Here is a 27635-nt window from a genome sequence, read left to right on the forward strand (position 1 = left end):
AAAAATTCAAATGTTCAAATAATGGGGGAAAAAAAATGGACAAAATGGGGAACAAACCCATAACATTTGTTTTATTCCAAATACTGTCAAGAATTTTCAATACTCTCATTTACAAATATCTCCATTATATACAAAATATTTAGTATGTATCTAGTATCCTTTCCAGTCTTTTTTCTTCCTTTTTCTTTTTAATCACCACACATATGCACCAACCCAAATAGCCATCCCACTGTACACTTTGAGTAACTTCCATCTTTTGCTCTTTCACCATGAAGACTGTAAGCTTAAAGTGGGAGTTGTAAAAATATCAGATATTTTTCTTGTTTCTTCCCACAGCTTGTTCCTATAGTTATTTATTCATGCCTTTACTCACCATAGAGTTTCAATGTTCCATTTCTAACTGCAAGTGTTTTAGCTCCATAAATGGGAATTTCTTTAGACCTTAAATGTCCATACAATGTGATAATAGCTTTGTATTTAGCAGGAAAAGGTTTATTTGGACTACCAATCTAAAGGAAATAATAGTTAACAAGTTGAAAAATCAACAAAATAGTATTAAACATTAAGTGGCAATGGACTACTTTAAAAGTATAACTATGTCACTTGCACACACAACAAGCAGATAGTTTTTACTTGTAAAATGCCCCCATCTGTAATAAGAATATTCTCAGCTTTTAATTCGATATTTTCTTCATCAAAGATGAGTTGTCCACCTAAAAAGGAAAGAGTACATTAATGAAGCGAACATTAAAAAAAAATGATTAAAATTGACAAAGAACACACACCTAACATAAATTAAGCAGATTTTAATTACTTAAAGAACTACAGCAAACTGATCGGCAATCTGTTTCTATTGTTCACCTTGCTAATGAAAATTCTGTACAGCAGCACCATACATATTGTTCTTTCTTTTACAGGGAACTAGGACTAGAACTAGAACCTAACTTAGGGCTTGATCCGTGTTTGGTTCTTTGTTAGTGATCCACAGTGGGAGGGATGTTCGCTAAAGATTTGGGGCAATGTTATATGGAAGTTAAGTGAAGATGTAAATTAACCTGATCACTTTAAATAAGTAACATCTTAAGAACAGCTGTCTCTGTATCTTATATTTCAAGAACTACAACTACTTAATCTGCTCACCTTGTATAAGTAACATCTTGAGAACAGCTGTCTCTGTATTTTATATTTCAAGAACTACAACTTAATCTGCTCACCTTGTATAAGTAACATCTTAAGAACAGCTGTATCTGTATCTTATATTTCAAGAACTACAACTACTTAATCTGCTCACCTTGTATAAGTAACATCTTGAGAACAGCTGTATCTGTATTTTATATTTCAAGAACTACAACTACTTAATCTGCTCACCTTGTATAAGTAACATCTTAAGAACAGCTGTATCTGTATCTTATATTTCAAGAACTACAACTACTTAATCTGCTCACTTTGTATAAGTAACATCTTAAGAACAGCTGTATCTGTATCTTATATTTCAAGAACTACAACTACTTAATCTGCTCACCTTGTATAAGTAACATCTTAAGAACAGCTGTATCTGTATCTTATATTTCAAGAGCTACAGCTACGTAATCTGCTCACTTTGTATAAGTAACATCTTGAGAACAGCTGTATCTGTATTTTATATTTCAAGAACTACAGCTACTTAATCTGCTCACTTTGTATAAGTAACATCTTGAGAACAGATGTATCTGTATCTTATATTTCAAGAACTATAACTTAATCTCTGCTCACCTTGTATAAGTAACATCTTGAGAACAGATGTATCTGTATCTTATATTTCAAGAACTACAACTTAATCTCTGCTCACCTTGTATAAGTAACATCTTAAGAACAGCTGTATCTGTATCTCATATTTCAAGAACTACAACTACTTAATCTGCTCACCTTGTATAAGTAACATCTTAAGAACAGCTGTATCTGTATCTTATATTTCAAGAACTACAGCTACTTAATCTGCTCACTTTGTATAAGTAACATCTTGAGAAAAGCTGTATCTGTATTTTATATTTCAAGAACTACAGCTACTTAATCTGCTCACTTTGTATAAGTAACATCTTGAGAACAGATGTATCTGTATCTTATATTTCAAGAACTACAACTTAATCTCTGCTCACCTTGTATAAGTAACATCTTGAGAACAGATGTATCTGTATCTTATATTTCAAGAACTACAACTTAATCTCTGCTCACCTTGTATAAGTAACATCTTGAGAACAGGTGTCTCTATATCTTATATTTCAAGAACTACAACTTAATCTCTGCTCACCTTGTATAAGTAACATCTTGAGAACAGCTGTCTCTGTATTTTATATTTCAAGAACTACAACTTAATCTCTGCTCACCTTGTATAAGTAACATCTTGAGAACAGCTGTCTCTGTATTTTATATTTCAAGAACTACAACTTAATCTCTGCTCACCTTGTATAAGTAACATCTTAAGAACAGCTGTCTCTGTATCTTATATTTCAAGAACTACAACTTAATCTCTGCTCACCTTGTATAAGTAACATCTTGAGAACAGCTGTCTCTGTATCTTATATTTCAAGAACTACAACTTAATCTCTGCTCACCTTGTATAAGTAACATCTTGAGAACAGATGTATCTGTATTTTATATTTCAAGAACTACAGCTACTTAATCTGCTCACCTTGTATAAGTAACATCTTGAGAACAGATGTATCTGTATCTTATATTTCAAGAACTACAGCTACTTAATCTGCTCACCTTGTATAAGTAACATCTTGAGAACAGATGTATCTGTATCTTATATTTCAAGAACTACAGCTACTTAATCTGCTCACCTTGTATAAGTAACATCTTGAGAACAGATGTATCTGTATCTTATATTTCAAGAACTACAGCTACTTAATCTGCTCACTTTGTATAAGTAACATCTTGAGAACAGCTGTATCTGTATCTTATATTTCAAGAACTACAACTACTTAATCTGCTCACCTTGTATAAGTAACATCTTGAGAACAGCTGTCTCTATATCTTATATTTCAAGAACTACAACTTAATCTCTGCTCACCTTGTATAAGTAACATCTTGAGAACAGATGTATCTGTATCTTATATTTCAAGAACTACAACTTAATCTCTGCTCACCTTGTATAAGTAACATCTTGAGAACAGATGTATCTGTATCTTATATTTCAAGAACTACAACTACTTAATCTGCTCACCTTGTATAAGTAACATCTTGAGAACAGCTGTCTCTATATCTTATATTTCAAGAACTACAGCTACTTAATCTCTGCTCACCTTGTATAAGTAACATCTTAAGAACAGCTGTATCTGTATCTAGTAAAATGGTCTGATTAGCTGGAATAACAATAAAATCTCCATCTTCAGGCTGTGGCTGTCCTCCCCAAGTGAATGGATTAGACCAAACATCAATGTATTCAAACTGAGCATTGACCTGTACAGCAGCAGGGATAGATGTAATGTTAGCACAAATATCTAATTATGTCAGTAAGCAGAGCTAGCCCATATATTTTTTCAATGTGTAAAAAATCAAATTAAAGTGATGATAGAGACATTTTAAATAAGAACCCTGCTTGCATTGAAATAAATAAGCACAAGCTAATGATGTATATTTTAAGTTGACTTTCTTTTCGATTCTGTACTGGATATCTGTAAATATGTTCTATATTTTAAATTCCAAGGAATATAAGGAAATATATATGTCACTTAAAATTTCACATTATAAATAATGTATTATTTTATATGCTATAACTTTAAAAGACCTTTAAAATAAGCACAACATAATATTTTTTTAAGCAATTTGAAACTCATTAAAAATTTAAAAATAATAGTTATGGGGAATTCCAGAAACTTCATTGCAATCATTAAAAGATCTAGACAGTTAATTTAAATGACAACTATTTTATATTTTAGAATGGTTCTTATAGTGGAGTCTTTAGTGTCATTTTATCTTTTAATAAGTTAAATAGGTTTTACAATTTCATTTCAATATTTTTAAAAAAGCATATTTTACAAACAAAAATATCCAATGCCCATTAATCCAAGGTATATGTAATTTAGTTCACTTTGACCTGTTTAGCGATGCCTTGATTGTTAACATTGACTTCCACCTCTGAGACTATTGATGCTGAGGGACCAGTGATACATTTAATCTCTGAATTAATGACTGATTGAACATCACAAATCACACCGGCAATCTTGACAGATAAACTTTCGTTTGATGTGCTATTCAATTATCAAAATAAAAAAAAGAAAATAACAGCAAAAAAAAAACAACTTTAGAAATTACAAATAAAAAACTTTAGAAATTGATTAGAATTCTAGTTTTTTATATATATACCATGAAATTTTGTTCCATCACAAGGAAAGATTAAAAAAAAATAATTAAACTCACATGTGAAGAAATTCTCACAGGAAAAGACTTCAAAACCCATCAGGAAATTTTAAAAGTAACTAAAATTGTGCTTTTTCTAGGCAGAGAACAAAAACAGCCACTCTTTATAGCTTTTATTGATTGTGGTCTGTATGCCATACTAGAGAAAATTGGCTGTCCAAATAAGCTATGGAAAGTAATGTTAGCTTTTCATGAATATATACAAGGCACTGTACAGTTTGACAATTCCACCTCTAGGCCAATCTCCATCAAGAGTGGGGTAAAACAGAGATCTCGTTTGGCTCCAGAACTATTAGGCATTTTCCTTTCAGTTGTACTCATCAGCATCTTTCAATTCCTGGAAGATGGAATATATATCAGATTAGATTCAATGGAAAGCTTTTTAACCTGACTTGACGCCAAAATGAAAAGATGGCCTATCTTGATTAGGGAACAGCTGTTTACTGATAATGATGATGTGACACTCACTTACCATTGGTAAGAAGGATTTACATAGGACTAGTAAATGCTTAGGCAGCTTAATGTCAGTTCAGTATTACATACAATAAGCCTCAACCAGACTGAAATTCTGGAATTTTCAACAAAAGAGTAGATTGAATAGTGCATCTCCTGGAGGGATTGTGGCTCCAATTAGGACATTTTGAAATTGGCCTACAGGGATGTCTGCATGCAAGATCTGAGAACTACAGGCATCAATTAAAGTATTTGGGAGGAAACAGCACAAGATTGGACAGAGTGGACACAAGCTGTGCTGGTATGAACCTTGTAAGAAAAAAAAAAGAAAAAAAAAAAGAACTTAGACCACAGAATGAAAAAGAACACTGCCTTTTTAGATAGGTGTATTCACATGCATGAACTGTGGCAAACTTTGACATCCCCCTATCAGCTTGATTAGTCACACCAAATTATGCCCAGATTCAAGAAAAAACTTAAACAAGTGATTCATCTGGTTATATTCATTATGTTTCGAAAGGAGACATATATATATATACATATATATATATATATATATTCTATTATAATTCTAAATTCCTTAAAGAAGACATGCTTTACCCACACCTTAACTGCCAACAATTTACATGCAAAAGCAAACATGCACACCATCCCTACCAAAAATCATAAAATACTCCATCATTATCATCACTGAATCTCTGGCAAGATAGAGTAACAACACTAGTACACACCATCCCTTGCAACGTGGAAACAGCTCAGACATATATAATGCAATACTTTATAGAATGCTGGAATTGGGATAAGATACAAATTGAGTCCAATTATTTTCTCCTAAAAACATAATGTGCAAAATAACAAGAGTAAAATTCTAAAATATTTATTTAATATTTTAAAGTATTTTAAGAATAGTTGTTTTTTTTTTCATTTAAAGTTCATTATCAAATCTTAAATTTGCTTTTGCAAGATAAATATGTGTACCCAAAACCTGATCCAGTTATGGTCACTAAAGTTCCACCTGCAGTGCCACCCCTGGAAGGACTGACTAAAGTAACACTGGAGGCCAGGCTACTATCATAGGCATACACAGAGGCAAGTGTTTGAGAAACTTTATCCACAGCAGCCACAACATCACACCAACTGGGCGTATCTGGAAATAGACACAGTGTCAAGAGAAATAACTGTTACAGCCAAATCTTCAATCTCAATCTATAATTTGTTCTGGACTCTGTGACAAAACAGAATGGTCACAGTTGGGTCTATGTAGGACAGTAAATCATATCACCTTTTCTTAATCTTCTGACACAACAATATTTCATTATTATTATTCAAATACCAGTATAAACCTTTTAATATTTATATTACTGACAAATATACAAGTATATAGTAATATATACCTATGCTTGTATTACTCCAAACAATTACAAAACAAAGATTCTAATTCTAATTATTAAATAAAATCATATATTGAAAATATGGTTACTAACTATTGAGACCAACACAGCCAAAAGGAACTAACTGACAAATACAACCATTTTTAGGTATAATTAATTGATCACTAATATTTCCCATTCTTCAAACCTTTGTAAAGAACCTAATAAAACTTATTTTCTCTTTCTTTTAAGGGTGACAAACATTTTTAAATACTTTGCATCAGCATCCTCAGCTAAAGAACACAAAGACATTTAAACAAAGTTGAACCATAGACATATAGATATAGGAAAATATACAAACTGCTAACTTAAAGCTGCATAAAACATATGGAGCTGAAGATATCCCAGCTAGATTATTCAAACAACAAACCAACAAACTAGCTCCAGTATTCAAAATACTTTTTCCAGCTTAACTTTATCAAGGTAGAGTAATGAGGTATTAAAAACAAGCTAATGTCACGTACTCTATTTAAAACTACAGATCAGTATCTAGTGAACTATGATTATGATAACATTTATGTCAATTTATTTCATGTCCAGTAGTGCTACAGTATTATTCATGACAATTATGTGATGTTTCAATTTCTTCAAAGTACACATATATAAAACTGATCATGTAAATAAACTATATATGCTAAATAAAAATTATAAGATTATGATGATACACTTTTTAATCTGCAATAGCCCCTTAAAAAAAAAGAACTTTCCATGAAGATGTGTCAACTTGTTATCATTGATGCTGAATTGAATCCATCAGAAATTGAATCTATATTTTTAGCTAATAGTTTGCAAATCTGGTCACTCAAAAACTGAGGTAAGATAATGCCTCTAAGGGCCATAGATAAAATGGAATACTGGCTTCTATAATCTTTGTGATATCACTAGTATAAACATAAATAAGAAAACTATTGATAAAACAACCTACATTTCAAGAATGACTAGATTAGTTGTTTTAAAAATGTTTAACTGACCATTTACAGCTGCTGTCTTACAGATATACTGTAAGGTTGTAAGACTGACTTCTTGACACGGTGATCCACAAATAGTCACTGAAGTCTTTCCTTGAAGGAAACCTGAGCCAGTTAAAGTCACCAACTGACCTCCATTGGTGGACCCTTTTGGTGCATACATATATAAATTTAAAAAATGTGATTGTACAAAACTAAACTCTGAGCCTTATTCCCTAAATTTAATGATAATATTAAAACTAAAAACAAGCAACATTGATGATTTTTCCCAGCAATAAAATTAACAATTAGTCATTAAAATTCATTTTGGTTATAAGATATAAAAAATAAACTTGTTTTCTCAACACTTTAAATATAAACCAAACTGAATTCCAAGTACCATGTAATTCTACAGTGGCTCTGACCTTTAAGAGGAGTTAAAGTAAAAGAGGCAAGCTGATAAGTAAATGTTTGATCCATATTGGAGAATCCTTTCTGTTCCACAAATACTTGTACAACAAAGACTCCAGTATTATGTGGTCCAGTGGTACAAGTGATGGATGTAGCACTTGTGTCTCTGAGATTGGTACAAGCAACACCACCAATCTGAAATAAACAGGTCTTAGAATAAAAAGTCAACAATACTATTCAAATGAAGCTAAGAATTGAACAGTATGAAACTGATAGGTAGAAAATAATATTAGAAGATAATTTGTTTTTGAAATTAAGAAAACGTTTGGCAACAAAATACATATAAATTTCTTAGAACAAGTGAGAATACAATATTTTTTGAGTAGTTCAAATAGTAGATGATAGAATACTTTGATTTAATTCATTGTTAGATCACCTTCACTTCTGGAGTTGCTCCAACAGCTGGCGAGTCAAATCCAGTTCCTGTTATTGTGATCTCTGTGTTACTCTGTCCACTGTCTGGACTTATGCTAGTTACTTTTGGTGTAGATGTCTGGCTGTAACTTAAACTCAATGGACTATATTGGACATTATTAGAGATTATAGATACTGGTATAGAACCTTCAGCATGAGCTGGCAGTATACATTTCACCTGGGAATAATTTAATGAATAAATGAATATAATATAGTTTTGCTATTAACTTGTCAATGTTTTGTCAAGTCACAACTGGAATGCAATATGCAAAGTACAGTGGGTTGATTGGAGACTAATTTGAAAAGGATATAAAGAACATTATAAAAACGTGTTTAAGTTGAACTAAATAAGATTAATATTAGCCAGATGCTATTAAATGAAATAGTTTAATATTAGGACTTGATTGAAAGAAAACATATTTTACCTGAGACAATGAAGTTTTGACTATACTACAAACTGTAGAGTCCACTTTGACTGAGGTTTGCTGGGTAAAACCATTGCCATCAATTACCATCATTGCTCCACCATATATGCTAGCACTGACAGGGATAGTTATAGTAGCAACTGCCTTACTAGTTACTTTCTTTGTGGTAAAAGCTAGACCATAGGTACCAGCATACACCTTGATTTCATTTGGTCCTACAGGAAGTCTGCCAATGATACAAGCAAAGTCTGTGTTTGTTATTTCTCCAATAACTGAGCAGTGCTGTTCACCTATGTAGACAGCCAAACTTGTGGATGATGATAAAAAGTGGTTGCCAGACACTTTCAATGTAGTTGAATCTATGGAAGAAATATTGCATTCATAAGAAGTAATAAATATTACATCAACTTTTGAGTAATAAAATTTTGGCTGATAGTAGTTCTTTAATTATGAATTTTTAGCAATATTTCTTTTTGCCTGTTTAGCTCGGCTTCAAGTTAAGCAGCCTATCATCTCTTGCACTGCTTCAGATTAAACAACCTATCTATGGCACAGCTACAGGTTAAACAGCATTTCTCTGGCACAGTTTCAGATTATACAGCCTATCTCTGGCACAGCTTCAGGTTATACTGCCTATCTCTGGCACAGCTATAGGTTAAACAGCCTATCTCTGGCACAGCTACAAGTTAAACAGCATATCTCTGGCACAGTTTCAGATTAAACAGCCTATCTCTGGCACAGCTTCAGGTTATACAGCCATCTCTGGCACAGCTTATCTTATCTTATATGATACAGACATTACTTCAAAAAAGAAGAAGATTATGTCCTATGCGTCATGCATTTAGTCATGCATATTAACCAATGACCTAAACTCCGTCAAGTCACTGGTTTTCCTGGCTAACTCAGGTAACCCATTCCATGCTCTTATAGCGCTAGGGAAGAAGGAGCTTTTGTACAAATTTGTCCTAGCATATGGAACGAGTAATGTGCCTTTATCTTTGTGTCTTTCTGAGTATTTTATTAAATTTATGTTTTTCTATTTGAAGATTATGGTTCAGTGTTTTATGTATAATAAGTCTTCTATCGTGAAAGCTTTCTAAAGTTAGTGATTTTAATAAAGGTGTTACTCTAGTCAAATGTGAATATTTGTTTGTTATAAATCTCTCTGCTCTATTTTGTGTCTGTTCCAGTTTCTTAATATTTTCTTGAGTTGAGGGGTCCCAAACAGAGGATGCATATTCTATTATTGGCCTAACCAAGGTTAAATAACATTTTAGTTTTATGTTTTTATTTGATTTATAGAAATTTTTTCTAATAAACCCTAATGCTTTGTTTGATTTTTGTTATAGTTTCATCAATATGGGGATTCCATGACAGTTTTTCATTTATTATAACACCTAGGTATTTTGCGTTTTTAGTCTGTGTTACTGGTTTACCATGAATAAGATAATTGGAATTAATTTGTTTTAGTTTTTTTGTTACTCTTAATAACTGACATTTTTCTGGGTGGAAAGACATGCTCCAATTTGATTTCCATTTCTGTAATTCATCTAATTCTCTTTGTAAAATTTCTGTGTCTTGTGTTGTTTTTATTGTTCTATATATTATGCAATCGTCTGCAAATAATCTGACTTTTGTTCCTGAAGTAATGCAATTTGGTAAATCATTTATGTAAATTAAAAATAGTAGTGGACCTAACACTGTTCCTTGTGGTACACCTGAGTTTATTGATATTAGTGTTGATTTAGAGCCATTTATTATTACAGTTTGTTCTCTTCCTATCAGAAAATCTTTAATCCACTGTTGCAATGGACCATCAATGCCAAAATATTTTAGTTTTTTAAGCAAACTTTGGTGGTGAACTTTGTCAAAAGCCTTGGAAAAATCTAGTAAGATAGCATCTATTTGCTCACTATTATCTTAACCTATTGAAAAATCATCAATTAGTCCTATTAGTTGTGTTTCACATGATCTATATTTCCTTAAGCCATGTTGGTATGGAATAAGGACATTATGTTTGTCTAAGTGGTTTATGATGTTGCTACATATTATGTGTTCTAGGATTTTACATGTGATGCTGGTAAGTAATACTGGTCTGTAGTTTCCTGGATCAGATTTTTCTCCTTTTTTAAATATGGGGGTGACATTAGCTTTTTACCAGTCCCTTGGTACTCTGGCCTGGTTAAGAGATGCCTGAAAAACTATTTTGAACACTGGTGCTAGCTTAGTTCTTTGAGTAATCTTGCTGGAATACCATAAAGTCCAGAACCTTTATTCAGTTTGATGTTGGCTAATAGTTTTTGGATTCCCTTTTCTTGTACTACTATATCTCCTATGTTGTCTACTTGGTTCAAATTAAGTAATATGTCTTGTCTCCTGGGGCTGAGAATGCTGATGCAAAGTATTTGTTTAGGAAGTTAGCTTTAGTTTCATTATCATTATGTATTATGTTATCTTCTCCTTTTAATGGCGCTATGCCTGTTGTTTCCATTTTCTTAGACTTAATGTAAGACAATAGGTTTTTGTTGTTATCTTTAGATATTACATTGTTTATGTATTCACTCTGCAGCTGTCTGCTTACTTTTTGTGTTAGGTGTTTAATTTTTATATACTTTTTGTAAACTCTTTCTGCATTAGTTTCTTTAAATTTTCTATAGAGGTTTTCCTTTTGTTTACAAAGCTTCTTTAATCTTTCATTAAACCAGCATTTATTAATTTTGTTTGATGTGTATTTAGTTGGTATATGATTTTCTATAAAACTTTTAAGATAGTTTTTTATGAAATTCCAGAGGTCATCGACTGGTTGGTTAATGTTTTTTTCTAATAAGAATGTTTGTTGAAAGTTTAATGCAGTTTGGTGTAGTTGTGTTAGGTTACATTTATTCCAGAGTAAGATTTTTCTTTTGGGTTTTGTATTGGCTACTGCTTTTATCTGTGTATTTTAATGATCTCATGGTCTGATAGACCAGGGATAATATCATAATCTATTACTATTTCAGGTCTGTTGGTTAAGAAGAGATCTAATGTGTTGTTTAGTCTTGTTGGTTTTTTAATTATTTGATCTAAACTTAGGTTGTGTAAAGTTTCTATGAAAAGCTCATGCTATAGGTTAAACAGCCTATCTCTGGCACATCTTCAGGTTAAACAGCCTATCTCTGGCACAGCTATAGGTTAAACAGCATATCTCTGCAAAGTTACTGAAACTCACATTATTACACTGTTGTTGTTTCAAATGATTTTAAACGGAACTTCAAAATTTATTTTATATTGTATGGTATTTATTTAAATCAAAGCGCATCATTACTAATGGTTTTTCCAATGAAATGAAGAGACACATATATTTTATTTCAAGTAAGCATTATGTGAAAATAATACATTTTCCCAGACTTTCAAAAGTATTTTATGGTAATGATGAAAATGAGAAAAATACATTGCTAGCAATTTTCACACATAGATATTCTAGTGCCTAAAAGAGACAACAAGGATGATGCAATGACAAACTCAAAGACCCCTATCATTCTTCAAAAATTATAAATACCTGAATCAACAATTTCTGGTACAACACTGGTCACCAGTGCTGTAAATGACTCTGTGGTAAACAAAGAACACTGTATGCCTGTACATTCAGCTGTAATCATCCCATCATGCCCTGGTATATAGACTTGGATTTTCTGAACACCAGCATTACAGCTCAATCCACAACGTGTCTCACAAATAATTTTGTTATAATTGACCGATTTAACAACACAGGATAAGCTCTAGTTTGCATTGAAAAAAAAAGATTTATGTAATTAAATAGTAAGTTTGAAAAAAAATATTTTCAAATGATTTCAATCAATGTATACATTTAATGTTAGCCTACTTGAATTGTGCAACATTTCTAGTGGCCCTTTCAAGGAAAAGCGGCAAGGAATTTTGTCATATTTACATCTCAAATAACAAAAGTGCTTTTGAACATTTGCTTTAGAAATGAAGATTATTACAAACAAACCCCAAACCTCTAACAAAATGGCAGGGGATGACAGTGGGTGGGATTCAAACTTAAGACCATTGTGATGATCATCAGAATACCAAACAGGGAGGAAGCCACTATCACGATCAATATAACAGAAATGGCTACTTTTGGTCTTCTGAAAGTAACCCTTTTTGTTTTCAAAATTAAGATATAATGGACATATCCCAAAGTCTGTTGAACTGTTGGAGGCACCACACATGATCTGTTGACAATCTTTCTCCATTCCTCTGACTTTTGCCATATCTAGAATCTCTTTCAATGACATTTTTTTTTTTGACATCCATTTTTTGACTTTGTCTTTCAATGTCGATTCCACAATGGAAAGAAGGGATAATTAAAAGGAAAAAAACTGATTTGTTCGTTATGATATACATATATTTATATATGTGCATTTGTATCCTGTACATCTAACATTTTTATTAAAGTTGAAAACACATTTTTTGTTAATTTGTAACAGCTTACAAAATGTAAAAGTAATGTTGTACGTAAGATACTATTTAAGTAAACTAACCCATAGGGATCACCCATATGGATCACTAAGAAACTCCTTTTTAAAAATAAATCTTCTGTATGTTTTTTCAACAAATAAGGGACAGTTATTTTTTTTTTTTAAATAATGAAATAGGTTTGAAAGGTTAGCTGGTAAAATGAATTTATTGTAAAATATATAAATCTCTTTTGTTTCATTCAAGCTTCATTAAATATTCATTTCTATTCCAGAATTAGCAATTTTAAAGGTAACATTGGTGTGTACTTTAAATTAAATTATCTAACTTACATCAAACTGCACAGAAATTAATTGAGGATTGCCAACGAAGCCTGCACCTACAACAGTAATTATTGTTCCGCCTACTTTGGAGCCTGGGAAACATATTTTAAAACTCGAATCAATGTGCCAGTTATTAGACTGTTTAGACATTAGGCTTTTTTTTAAACTCAATTGAACAGTGCAGCAATTTAAATTTTGTAGATAGTGTGAAAACAAGTTTTATACAATTTGTAGAATCAATGACAGTCTAACTGAAAATCATTAGTCTGGTTTCTGGTCTTGCAATTCAGAATTTCAACCCAAATTTGTGAAAAATCTTGTTCTAATAAGTACAAAACAAAAGAAACTGGACAAGGAAATAGAATTGGGGTACCTCTTATACCTCAAAGATGAATCCCCCAAACACAGTAAAATTTCTTTAAAAAATGAATTTAAATATAGTAAGTAATCACTGAAATACAACTACAACTTTATCAGTTAATAAAATATATATAATAATAATAAAAACAAAATAACAAAGGTACCTTCTGTTGGTGAAATATGGCTTACTTTAGGCCATAAAACAAACCTATTCTTCCTTGGAAGGGAATGAGTAAATAGTGCATACCCATAGTTTTTAATTCTCACTTGAAAAGGATGGCTCACTGTTAGATGTAAATACCAAAAGGATAAAGATATTGTGGTAGACAATTGTCTGTTTACATGTTATCGTGGTGAACTGTAATGTTAATTTTTTAAAAACTCCAATTTTCTAACTGCTTGACTAAAATACTGAGTATTCTTTCTTTTTTTTAATGAAACTACATTCAGTTTTAAAAATATATTATCAAAGTACTTTTGTTTATTTATCTATAAACAAATCTCATACATTATGTCAAGTAACACAAAGAAAATCTTTAAAATATTTATTAAATAATACATGAGCCAAACAGAAATTTAGCTATGGGGAACATGAAAGAAAATTGATTCAAATGACAGCATGATAAGCTGTCATTGATCAAGCCATTACTAATCATTAAGGCCCACAAAACATAAAACATACATACTTCCAATTGGTGGACTGCTGGATGAACTAATAGTAAACTCTATTTTTGTTGAATCAACAGACTGTATAGAACATGGTTGAGATGCATAGAACACTTCATTTTGGCATAGCTATAAAACAAAATAAGTTTTCTAGTTTTAATCCTTGAGCAATCAATGAATTCATGCAAAGATCTGTTCACTTCAATACTATTGGAAAAATTATTTTATGAACTTCACAACTATGAAAGCTGATTATTATTTTAAATCAGATATTATTTACGGCACATTATTGAGTCCATATCTTTATATGTACTTAAATGGAAATTCAATACAATACAATAGTATGAACATGTTTTAGTTTTATTCTTTAAAGCAAACAAAATTCTATGTGTAAATACTGCCTTAATTGTAATTCAAGATTCAACAACTTTTATCAAATCCTACAGAAGCATGAATTACATGAATTAAACATTTGAACTATAATTTTGATAAATTTGACCAAAGACTGCGGAAACCAAAACTTCTTTTATTGACCTCCATATCCTTATCTTCTTGTGAAGAATGTTCCTTTATTACACATGCTATCATAACATGCTGGCCCCAGCTACTAAAAAGGGTCATTGAGATATGTTCCAATTTTCAACCACTGCTAGTAACTTGCAGGCTTGTTTTTTGAGCCATTGTCCTGCTTACCCACTACTTCCCACCTTATTCCATTATCAACACCTTCATCTTGCTAGTATCATAAACCAGGATGGCTCTTTTGATAAAATTGTTTTTCCCTTGAATCATTCATCTGGTTCATTATACATGTACCAAGCCATGGGTTTTTCAAGATAGATAAAGCAGAGGCAGGATATTTAGCACTTTTTAGCTATGTAATTAGATTAATTAGGTTTTCACTATTGATATTTTCACATCTGTTGGATTTTACCTTTAAGAGAGCAGGACGAGCTGAACTGCTAATATTAAAACATAGATTACAATGTAATTTTTGATCAACTTGCAGTCAAATATTTGATTGATTGGACGACCAGGGAATTCAAAGAAACTATTTAATACTTGAGGGAAATAAAGTCCCAATGCCAAAATCAATGTTTGCAGTGACCTTGTTGAAGTGCAACATGTCCAGTCATATTCTGAATAAATTCTTTAAAGATTGACTGAATAGTCCTTTTCTTTTAACAATACATATTGTTTCACATCCTAGGTCATGTCAAAGAATTTGTAATTTTTTTTTTTTTCAAAAGTTTACAAGCAACAGTATTGCTTGATAGTATGCACATAGGAATTTAATCATTATATATATTGAGCAGAAGAAGCTAAACTATCCTTCTGAGCCTAAACACCATTAATAATTAAATCTTAAATAATATTAATCATAATTGAAATATGTCATAAAACAAGTAGCATCCATGTGTGATAACAAACTTTGTCAACAAATTATTACATTGAAAAAATCTTATTAATTATCTCAAGTCACTTTGTATCTTATTGTTGCCGCTGGATAAAGAGGCTGTTTTTTTTTAAAGACTTACTATTGGGATAATTAAATAATATCTTACACTCTCTCCAAAGCCACTTCCTGTTATTGCAATAACATCTGAAAATGATCCATTATTATTGCTAGTGGACACAAAGAAAGGAGAAAAACATTTGAAAAAGTGAAAATAAAACTTATTTGGAGAGAGCATTAAGGTAATGCCATGAAGACAGGAGTCTGTCAAGGATGTGGAATCTTTACAAACTGTGTTTTCATTTTGTTCTGAAGCACTTCCACTTTGATCAACTTTATCTGTAGACAATAACATAGTTGTGTGCGATATTAACAGAAATGTTAGTCATTGATTTAGTTCTACAAAATAAGCTTCATCTATAATAAATTGATTTCACTCAAGTACATTTATTTTCAACTAAAAAAAAAATAATGACCTACTGTTAGTGTATTTGGCTTCAACTCCTAACACTTGAACAGAAAGCTCAGCAGAATAAGATTGAAGTTCAGAAACTGTAACTTTGCCTCTAAAGTAAATAGTTTGATTATTATCCATGTAGCCTGTCCAGTAATAATAAGTTCCAGCTGCAGTGAATTGATGGGTGAATGTGCCTGAACAAAAATGTATCAAGAAATAAAATGATCTTAGGTTTCAAACTGTGCTTTACAAATGTCTAGTAATAATTTAAAAACTTTTTCTATGTTTATATCATACTAGTGTTTAAAAAGATGTGTAACCTCTACGAGACTTGTTTCCAGAAGAGAATCCATCTGGCAGAGATTCTGCATCAAATGCAGTGGCAGTCTGCTGAATACTGTAAGCTATATCAGAGACATACTGAGGTGTCTGCCAGGTCCATGTAATATAGTCACCTACTTGGATTGTGATAGGATCTTTATCCCAGGCGTACCCATAACCTAAAACTGTTGAATAAGAAAATAAATAAATTAAAACAATTCTTTAGTAGTCTACAGGAAACAACATTAAGATATTAGTGATAACATGCTTGATTAAAACATATGTTTAAATTAAAGACAGAAAAATGAATTATAGACATACGTTTGTGTATCCCAGTAGCTGAGACAGTATGATACTTTCCAGTGTCTTCAATTCTACATTTGATAGATGTGTCTGTCAGGTCTATGATGTTACACTGATGTGTTCCAACAGCAACAGACATCTGTGAGCTATTTAAACTAAAGCCATTGCCAGTAATGACAAGATCTGTGCCACCATACAGTGAACCAAAGTTTGGACTCAGACTCAACACATTAAAAGTGTACTTGATGTCAGGGATGCTGTATTTTCTGCTCAAATACAAAAAGAACACTCAAAAACCATTTTGATAAAAAAAAAAAAATAATCTGTTGTAATTATCAATATAATATTGCCCGATAGGAGGTAGGAGAGTGGCTGATACCTACTTTTAAGGTATACTCATGTAAGCAAACTTGAAAAAATCTTTTTCAAAATCGACACTAACAGTTAGGAAAAAGAGTCACATGGAGAGCAAGCAAAAATGAAGGGTCCTGGATTGCAGATCAACACCAGAAGTAGAAAGAAGTGTGAAAATGCAACAGTGCTTGATATTTACAGATGCACAACCTGTGACCACAGCTGTGTATCAAGTATGGCCTCTTTAGTCACATTAGAAGTTGCAAAGGGACTACATATAATGGAATAACATCAGTAGGAGAGGAATAGAAAGAACTTAACAAAGCGTTTTAAGAGTCCTGGTAATGGAAGAGATTTTTTTTAAATTCTTTCTGGTGAAGGTAATTACCATTGTAAAGAAGGGGGGGGGGAAATATTTTAAATCCTCAAAATTAAGTTCAAAATCTAGTTGTCCAAACTGGTTGTATAAATTACAAATAGTGCTTTATTTTATTATTTTACCACTAACCGTAGATCAGCATAGCCTTTTTCAGCAACATCAATAATAAGTTTGTATGTGTTCTCTGGAAGTGATGGTAAGATAGCAACAATTGCAGTGTCATAGTAACTTAAAATAGTTGATCTGATGTTGCCAATCATGACTGGCATCTCAATATTTCCAAAACCTTTACCACTGATAGTAAAACGTTTTTTACCTACAAGTATAACAGCATGTGTCAATATTTAAAAAAAAAATGTAATCTAATCAAATTTTTCGTTTAAACACAATCAAATGATTTTCAACCCAATAACACCAGTCTTTAGAATTTGTATGAATAATAGCTAGGTCAGTTTTATTTTATATTTTCATTCAACTTTCCACTTTTATTAGAGTGATATTAGGGTGATACTGTTAGTTTTAAAATCAAAATAAATCAATTATGCCTTCTGTGTGGCTTGATTAATTTAAACCATGCAAAGAATATAAAAGAAATTTAAGAATACCTATAAAATTACTGTTCTTAGGCTGTGAGATATAAATAGTTTAGAATGAACAACAATGTGCCTAATCTTATAATATTTTTTAAGAATCAATACAAATTGATCTTGTACAAAAATGAAGAGAGTATATAATACTTTGGCAAATGAATATATTTACCCCAGGTAGTTGTTTCAAATGTGGAAATGGATGAAACTGTTGGAGTAAAGGAAACATCTGGGTTGTAAGTAAAACTACCAATGACTCTTGTGTTGCTGGCTGACACTAATTCTACATTCACTGATTTAGAAGTTTCAGGGAAAGAATTCTACAAAGAAACAGTTCAACTGATACAAAAGTAAACACTAACACCAAGCTACTTAACAATTTAAAGTTGCAAGAAGAACCTTATAGTTGAGATAATTATCAAAATTTTGACTTTGAGCAAGAGAAAATTGATAAAATTCAACTTACGGGAGAGGGAGTCCTACATGTAACTTGTGTTGCTGACAGACTTTGAATCGTACATTCATTACCATCAATTTTTATTTCGTCACTGTTAATGAAGCCATTGCCAGTAATTGTTAACAATGTACCACCTAAGTAAGAAACACAAGGGTGTTACCATTCTTACAAAAATGTCAATCTAAATGTTTTTAACATTCTTGATACTAAATCTATAAAGATCTTAGATCTATATGTTTTGGACATTCGTTCAGATATGAAAGTAGTTATGTCTCAACCCAAACCTCCTGCAGGATGACAAGAGATGGTATTGGGCAGGATTGTGATGACAATCACATGATCAGGTAGATATCCTAACAATAGAATATCATTAATAAAGAATCATCTTTATAGAGAAATTATGGGAAAAGTAAAAAAAAATCTTTTTAATGGAGTATAACTAGGACATTAATTAAAATCAAGCTTAGAGAGGTAAGACCATTAGAAATGTCATCTAGTGTTACTTACCATCGCTTAATATACCAGTAACACATGGTGCTACTTACCATCACTAATACACTTATTAAAGTATTAGTAATTACATCTTTGCTGGTTTAGCATTATAAGTTAGCTAAATAAAATAAATACTGTCACTTCTAAATTTAAAAGTATTTTAGATTGGTGTAATTATTTATACAGAATAACAGAAATGAGAAAAATATTCAACAAAAACCTTTTAAGTAAATGACAATTTTTCAGCATGAAAAAACAAAACAAAAAAGGGCTAGCTTCATACATGTTTTTTTATGTGCTATCATTTTTATCAGTGACATGATTTTTTATTTTACCCCTACCTCATCTTGAGGGTCCCAGGTTTGAACTCAGCCTGCCGCCATCCTCCACCATATATTATAATATCTTAAAATTTGAAGGAACATCCAAAACATGTAAAACCAATAAACTGAGAATGCAGTCTTGCAACAATAGTATTGTAGTGCTACTCCATCTAGTGACTATATAAAAAAAAAAATTCCCTCATAAAGTACATTTACCTCCAGCACTACCAGATAAGGGTAACATGGACAGGATAGTTTCTGTGTATGTGAATAGAGCTGGTCTAATGGCAAGGCCTTTCCCTTTGACTGAAACACTGACTTGAACACTACCAGCAGAACCACTCCCTACAACACAGGTTATTTTAGATTCAGTTGATGTTTGCATGGAACATGTTGAATTGCCAACCTGCACCTCATTATTGCTTGCTATCACATCAAAACCAGTGCCTATAATTTCAAGGAAAGTTCCCGGACTACCTGATAAAAAGAATGTAAAAGATAAAACTCTGTTAAAAGGTCATTTTAAGCTTGAGACGAAATATAAAGCCCTGGGTTTCTAAGTTGAATATGTTGAGCTACAATCTATTAGAGACAGTATAGTAGTATGTTCCAAAGCTTAACCTCTGTTAGGGAAAATAAAGGTATTTGGTCCTTGTGCTGGTAAAAAACAAAACAAATTAGGTACTCTCTTCTCCTGACCTCCGGTCAGTGAAGCCTGAAAGTAGAATTTTCCTTTTTTTTTCTATAATGCAGAGGGCGCCCACTATAAAAAAAAAGTATTTTGCTTTACAACTTCAAGATAAATTTAGATATTGAATATATTAAGGCATTGTTTAAAAATTATATCCGAAAGACGAAAGATATTTAAAGGAAAGCCATAAAACATATAAAAGTTTCTTTGTGGCAATAAGCTGAAATGATTTTCTAGAAATTTTATTGAAGTTTCAATTATATCTATATTTAATTATGATTTATATACTCAAAAATTCTTTATTTTATAACCATAAATGAGAGATCTTAAATTATACACAAAATACCTTATCATTTAATTTATTTTTTTTATATATTTTTGTAATTAAAAAGTACAATTTGTAAAAAAAAGAAAAGGTTCATTAAGGTTCAACCTGAAGTTGGCTGTATTTCTGTAATGCTTGGTGTGCTAGCAGGCTCCCATTCAAATGTGCATGAACTAGTGGCTGCACATTTTGTAGGCACATTATTGATCAATGCAAATACTTGGGGTGTAGTATGATAGGAACGCAAAAAATCTCCTGTGATTGGTTCAAACCTGAGACCTCCATCTTTGATTGTTTTTACATTACATAACACATTTAGACCTGTCAGGTGACTACTATCTATCTAGAAAACAAATAAAAAGAAAAAAATAATGCAACAAATGCTAAGCCTAAAAAACGAGCATCTACATAGCAAACGAATAACTCAAACTCTATGATTGGGATCATTCTTGATTGGGTCACATCATTTTATCACAGTATTGCCTCTCAGCTATGCACTTTTCTGCTAACCTTACATGCGTCACGAAGCTCAAAGGTAAAAAAACTTGGGAAATACCTTTGTATATACATAAGCACCATATTCTATGGGAAAACTGTCATTTTAGGGTACTACTCTTTGGACAGCCTCTTATGTGGTTGAGCAAGGAGGATTTTTTTCTCTAGGCTAGATGAACCCCTTCACCAAGAGTTAGAGACCAGAGAGTAATGATACATCTCCCAAAGTCATGAGCCAGTTGGTCTTTTCCTGTTAGGATATTCTTGTTCCATTTCAAGGCCATTTTCACTGCAGCTATATGAAAGCTGAAATACCCTTTCAATAAGAAATCAGGCAAAGTCACTGGGTAAAAGCAAAGTTTTAAATCACACACACAGAAAATCTTGTGGGGGAATTTATTAAAAATCCAATCCAAATATCTTAATGTGAGTTCTAGACAAGACACATGACTTTTTAATTGGAATAGCAGACCTTTAGGTGATTGACTGAACTAATTCATCTCTTAATTAAAAAAAAAAGACCCAGCCTCAGAGAAATTAAAGGCTTATAATCACTGCTCAGGCAACACACATTTTAAACCACTGACTAGAGAAATGGTTCAGTTTGTTGTCCCCAAACTATTAGTTACCTAATCTGAGATTATGAAACAAATGTTGATTCAATAAAATTCATTGAACAGCTAAATGATATCAGCAATTGCATACTAACAACATTTTTTTTCTAATTGATACAAACTTAAAATCATCTCAAAATGTCAAGGCTTTGAGATTCTTACAGGTGTAGAACCACGAAGTAGAAATCCTATTTTAATCATAATTCAGGATTCTTTTTTTTTCATATAAAATAGAATTAGATAGCATACTTTGGAAATCAACATACCTCCATGACTGGTTGGTTACCAAGTAAAGATATCATAGTCACTACAAACTTTCTGTAGGAACAAATACCTAATGCTTCAACTTTGCTAACACCAATAGACATAGAGCTAAGTGCACTGTATAGATTGTCAGGTCGTACACTTGAGTCAATTGCAATAGGGCCTGTGGGAAATGTAACAAATCATGTATGTATACAGTAGAACAAGTTTAAAATGAGTTGAAATTTACACTAGAAACTAAATGTATTTATTATATGACTCCATCTGCCTTAAAAGTAAAAGATCCAACCAGCTCTAAATAAAAGTCTAAAGCAGAACCAATGCCTAATGTCTGTAATGAGCACCAATTTTATTTTTTTCCTTAAATGTGACCGCTGAAACCTCATCATCCATCTAAGTATTCTATGTATCTTATTTATCTTCTTATCTTATAAAATATAGACGTTACTTAAAAAAAAAAAGATGATTAGGTCCTGCGCGTGTACCTAAGTATTTAGTAATTTACCTATTATTTGCTATTTAAATCTTTTTAGATACTTTAACTAAGATACTAGATAGGGCAGGCCTACTCAACTCATTGAATCATTCCTACTGATCCACTGACCACAATCTTTAAAAGATATGGATCACGATTATCATTTCTATAATATCGACAGGTATTTAGCAAGAGATGTGGTATAGATATATAATAATATGAATAAATAATATAGGCCTACAGATGTATGCGTTAGTAGGATTAGTTAGTATAGTTGCAGGCTCACCCGTAGTAGTAACACCCATCTTACAACAAAAGATTGATTAAGTTTTACCTGAATCTTCTCCCTTGAAACGAATACTAAAGGTTCCTTCAATAGGTGGAGAGGCTTTAACTGAGCTCGTAATTTTGATTGTAAGTGAGCCTTCATTTGTGACGACATACGCATTATCTTGGAACTGAAATAGAATTTCGTTTTTTTTTTGTTTGTTTTTTTTTGCCACCCATACATTGATCTAATCTAAACAAAAATTTAATAAATCAATATAAATAAATTAAACCTTTCCGAAGTGGTGTAGCTACCTTGGTTAATGAGCCTAATAGGGGCCCCCAAGGAACATTACAAGATTTGTTTTTTTCGACACTTAGTTTCTTGAGGGAAGGGGGTATCCAGATATGAGGGGTATCCAGATATTCTTGAACCCGGGCCACGAGAATCTTGACACGCCACTGTCTATCCGTCTACCAACAAAAATTAATATCTAATAGCCAGAGGCTATACTTAGCCTAATCATACTTAATATTCAAGACAATGCTTAGCCTATATATTGAAGGATACACACACAAAAAATGTATCAAGAAATCGAAAAGACCATCTCAACAAAAATTCAACGTTTTCTTTCAACTAATCTTCAAATGTCAGTTACCCATTATAGATAATACGTGCACACTAAATAATAGGCCTACTATCAGGAATAATTGTCACACATGTATCGTAAGCTTTCAATGCGAACTATTAAGAATGATAAGTGTTTAGAAAATGAGAACAAAAAAGAGAAATCCATTTTACATGGGCGTAGCCAGGATTTTTTTCGGGGGGGGGGGGATTTTTTTTTCTCCCCCCCCCCCCCCCGAAAAAAATATTTATATGAATGTATGTATGTGTGTGTATATATATATAATCTTTATTACATTCTGACCCATCATTCTTTCGGAAGACGTTTATTGTGCCTTAGAATAGGTTTTTCCTTGAGTTAGTGGCAAAATTGTAGACCCCCCGCCAATGCCAGCCCCGCCGACAAACACTATTTCTGATAATGATAGCCAACAAAATGCATATTCTGAGGTATCTACAGTGCATTTTCCTGCTATTAAAAAGTTTTATTTCAAAAACCTAATGTGCTATTCTTACTGACTTAGACCCTCCCGCGCCGTTTGGCGCATTCGCCGTCAAGCTGTTTCCACAAAAATCTGTCACTGGTAGGCCTAATGTCTGAAGCCTCTTCCCACCTGCTCTGAGGACCTCCATGAATGTGTGGCGCTAAGTTCTACTAGGATGTCATCGCAACTCTTCTTATGCCTAATTCATTTTGTCGGATACATGTCCCGCAACCTCATGCGACGTTCTGTCACAATCTTACTAAGGGGTCGACTCCCAGTGCGGCATAGGATTTCCTTGATTTACACCCGATCTCTATAACTGACTTCTAAAATCTGTCTTAGCCATCTTTGTTGAGCCACATTAAGTGTTTTTCAATTTCGGCAGATGACTATTCACTGCACTTTATTAATTGAGCCCCGCCACTGATAGAAATGTATAACCTCTCTTGAATACGCTCTTGGAATTAGGTGACTGTAGTTTGCTATAGATTTTATATCGAAAAGTGAAGTTTTATTGTCAAAATCATCTGTTGGAGGTTTTAAGCTAAAAAATCTCTGGAGTTATGTTGTTTTTTTTATTCAAATCCCCATTTAGCTACGGTCATAGAATTTAGTATCTGTAGTTTGCTTAAGAATAATATTGAAGATAGAGGTTTTCCACCTCAAAACGCTCTGTAGGGGGATTTTAAACTCAAAACCATCTGGAGAGGTTTTAAAATTTAAAAAAAGCTATCTGTAGGAGAGGGATTTAAACTCAAAACCCCCAATTGTCTTGGCTACGGTCAAATAATTTTAGCGTCAAACCACTCTGAAGGGGGGTTTAAACTCATACTCCTTTTGGCAACGCTCATAGCATTTTGAGTGCGTAATTTGCTTTTTTCTTACATTGAAAATGTATTTTTTTAGCTTCAAACCCCTCTTGCGGGGGGTTTACACTCAAAACCCATTTGGCTACGCTCAAAGATTTCTGAGTGTGTAATTTTTTTTTTTTTTATATTGAAGACGTATTTTTTAGCTTTAATCTCCACTGGAGGGGAGTTTAAATTCCAAACCCCTTTGAATACACTCAATATAATATTAAAGAGGTATTTTTTTACCTTCAAACTCCGCCGAAGGAAAGGGGGGGGGGGGGTTAAACTCAAAATTGTGTCAAAACCCAATTAGCTACGCTCATAACATTTTGAGTGCATAATTAAGTGGTTTTTTTTTCATATTGAAGAGGTATTTTTTAGCTTCAAACCCCGCTGAACGTGGGTTTAAATTCAAAATGAGTCAAAACCCATTTAGCTATGCTCATAACATTTTGAGTGCGTAATTTGCGTTTTTTTATACCGGGTATTGAAGAGGTATTTTTTAGCTTCAAACCCTACTGAAGAGGGGGTGGGGGTTAAATCAAAACCCCTTTGGCTACGCTCATAGAATTTTGAGTGTGTAATTTTATTTTTTTATATTAAAGAGGGGAGTTTATCGTAAATTTTGGAGGGGGTTTAAAAATCAAAATCTTCCTTAACTGTGCTCGTGAAATTTGGGGGATTGTCGTTTGCATTTTTTTTTTGGTTTTATGTTATAGAAAAGGAGAAATTAACTGCGAGAACCCCTGGTAGGGGGGTTTTAAACTCAAACCCCCCTGGTAGGGGGTTTTAAACTCGAACCCCCTTAGTAGGGGGGTTTTAAACTCAAACCCCCCCCCCTGGTAGGGGTTTTAAACTCAAAAAAACCCTGGTAGAGGGTTTTAAACTCAAAACCTCCTTTGATGTGCTAGGGCAAGTGATGGTTTAGTATTAAAATCTCACCTAAAATAAACAAAATCAAAGCAAAAAAATCAGTCACTAAATTCCGATCCCCCCGCCGGGGGGGGGGAGGATTTCATTTCGGGGGGGGGGGGTGAACCCCAAACTCCCCCCTCTGGCTACGCCCATGCCATTTTATGCCTAGTCGATGTCTAAAAAAATGCTCTAGATATTTAAGAAGTATATGAACACGGAGATGGACTAAATCATATACAATGTATGTAATATGTACTTACTGAGGCATATGCGACCCCCAAGAGAGGAATGTTTTGGCCACAGTGATGAGGTTTTAATATAATGTTAAATGATGGGAAGTTCCCTTGAACAGTGACGGCATCAATGAAGGTTCCATTAAGCCGGGCCTGAGACATTCGCAACAATTTGAAGTTACCTGTCAATTAATGTTCTAATATTTACACTTGGTCTCCATATAACGAACTTCAGGGCATAGCCTATAGGCTAGAGAACAACTAGCCAATCAATCAACTTAATCGTCTGGGATTTGATACTGCTTTTATTCCCGCCTGTAATTTCTTTTCCGACCATAAGGATTTTCGGACATAATATTTACCCTACAGAATAAGGGAAAGTAAAACTAAACAATAATATGAAAAAAAAAACATCAAAATAGAGCAAAGCGTCTGAGGAGGGGAGGGTTCAAGAGTAGAGCATGGGGGTGCCTTACCTCAGGCTTTGTGCCCGAAAGAGGCATGCGTTAACCGAAACTATTTATAGAGTAGATTTCACAGCACAGGCGGATCCAGGGGGGGGGCGGTAGGGATACAATCATAATATCAAATATCATATAATAATATTACAAAAAAGAATTAAAGAATAGTGGAAAATAACACCTTATAAGAAAAATTGGGGTAGTGTGACGTCAATTACAATTAAAGAAGAGGTTAAGAACATAACAGTAACAATGGGTGTCTTAAGCTTTAATAAATAACAACTGTAAAGGAAGGAGTTCAAGTATTATATAAGGCTAATAAAATGTGTGCTTTATATATGTAGTGGAGTTGATAGGCCTACTTGTTCAGGCCACACCGACCATCCCGATATCCACGTGACTTTTCCCCCTAGATGGCGTCTTGTGTGCGCGCGTAAAAAGGCAGAACAACGTGGACACTGCCCATTCTACTGACATCTCTTGTCACTGTAGTGTCTGTACGTTACTGGACCTACTTTATCTCCATTTCCCTTTCGTGCCTTGTTCTACACCACGTGTTTTCGTTATGTGTACAACTTGGTCTAACCATTGAGACCCATTATGTTTAGTTTATGCCCATATGTAATAATGTTTTATGTTTGCCTTTGTGCAGGTCTTTAGTGTGTAATAAACTGATAGAAATCGGCCTACGAGTTGCCTTCGTCATTTTATTTAGTTCTTCTGTGCCAAACCCACCACATATATGCTTTGTTCCGACATTTTTACCGTGTTCCGCAATTGTGGCTTCTTAAAAAATTCCGAGACTTGTAAAATCAATAATCTATAATAAATGTGTCACTGACCAGCAATTGTTTCCAGCACCGAGTTTTTGGTAAACAACACCTCATCAACGTACAGGTCTGCAGCATTCTTTGTGGATATCCAGACATTTAATATCCTAGGAGCAAATCCTTTAGCCACAACTGATTTAAACAAACCAACAACATCCTCACACCAATAGCTCCATCTGAACAGGACAGAAGAGACATTCAGTTTAAGAACGAAGTATTTTACATCACATTCAAGACCTATTAGTGAACAAGAGAAGTGGGATCTAATTTATTTATAGACTCATATCTTGACTTGAATTTTTCTTGTTATTAAATAGTAATCTTTTTTTTTTAAACGCAAGTTGATCAAATATGCTTTGTGGTGATACACTCAAATATTATCGAATATTTCAATAATATGACTTTTTCAGAACAAAGTTTGCTCAATAGCCAACAATAGATACATGGTTTGGTCCTCAGAAATTGTTGTCTTTATTGGTAATGTTTTAGCTTAGGGTAGAATTTCGCCAACAAAATAGTTTCACTAGACATCGGAGGTGGCAGATTAAACCCACACTTTTATATAAGAAGGCAATCAATTAGCCATAGTAATTTAATCCCATATCACCGAATGTGTATATA

General features: G+C 32.8%; 1 protein-coding gene across 1 annotated transcript in view; it reads right to left on the reverse strand.

The window, feature by feature from the left end:
• Positions 1 to 27635, reverse strand: part of LOC106067831 (fibrocystin-L-like) — a 119775-nt gene that overhangs the window by 45970 nt on the left and 46170 nt on the right. Inside the window, exons 21-46 of the mRNA XM_056037704.1 lie at positions 27027 to 27190; positions 25751 to 25905; positions 22679 to 22802; positions 21872 to 22032; positions 20605 to 20839; positions 19697 to 19957; positions 18675 to 18799; positions 18381 to 18528; positions 17751 to 17937; positions 16907 to 17154; positions 16585 to 16770; positions 16288 to 16458; positions 15917 to 16146; positions 14372 to 14480; positions 13850 to 13969; positions 13335 to 13417; positions 12080 to 12299; positions 8542 to 8900; positions 8079 to 8294; positions 7657 to 7837; positions 7256 to 7399; positions 5833 to 6001; positions 4079 to 4232; positions 3285 to 3441; positions 634 to 713; positions 374 to 509 (exon numbers count right to left, since the gene is read on the reverse strand). Coding sequence (XP_055893679.1) covers positions 374 to 509; positions 634 to 713; positions 3285 to 3441; positions 4079 to 4232; positions 5833 to 6001; positions 7256 to 7399; positions 7657 to 7837; positions 8079 to 8294; positions 8542 to 8900; positions 12080 to 12299; positions 13335 to 13417; positions 13850 to 13969; positions 14372 to 14480; positions 15917 to 16146; positions 16288 to 16458; positions 16585 to 16770; positions 16907 to 17154; positions 17751 to 17937; positions 18381 to 18528; positions 18675 to 18799; positions 19697 to 19957; positions 20605 to 20839; positions 21872 to 22032; positions 22679 to 22802; positions 25751 to 25905; positions 27027 to 27190 — 4523 coding nt within the window. The remainder of the gene's footprint in view (positions 1 to 373; positions 510 to 633; positions 714 to 3284; positions 3442 to 4078; positions 4233 to 5832; positions 6002 to 7255; positions 7400 to 7656; positions 7838 to 8078; positions 8295 to 8541; positions 8901 to 12079; positions 12300 to 13334; positions 13418 to 13849; positions 13970 to 14371; positions 14481 to 15916; positions 16147 to 16287; positions 16459 to 16584; positions 16771 to 16906; positions 17155 to 17750; positions 17938 to 18380; positions 18529 to 18674; positions 18800 to 19696; positions 19958 to 20604; positions 20840 to 21871; positions 22033 to 22678; positions 22803 to 25750; positions 25906 to 27026; positions 27191 to 27635) is intronic.

The sequence above is a fragment of the Biomphalaria glabrata genome, chromosome 1 (genome assembly GCF_947242115.1).
Source record: "Biomphalaria glabrata chromosome 1, xgBioGlab47.1, whole genome shotgun sequence".
Classification (NCBI taxonomy): Eukaryota; Metazoa; Mollusca; class Gastropoda; family Planorbidae; genus Biomphalaria; species Biomphalaria glabrata.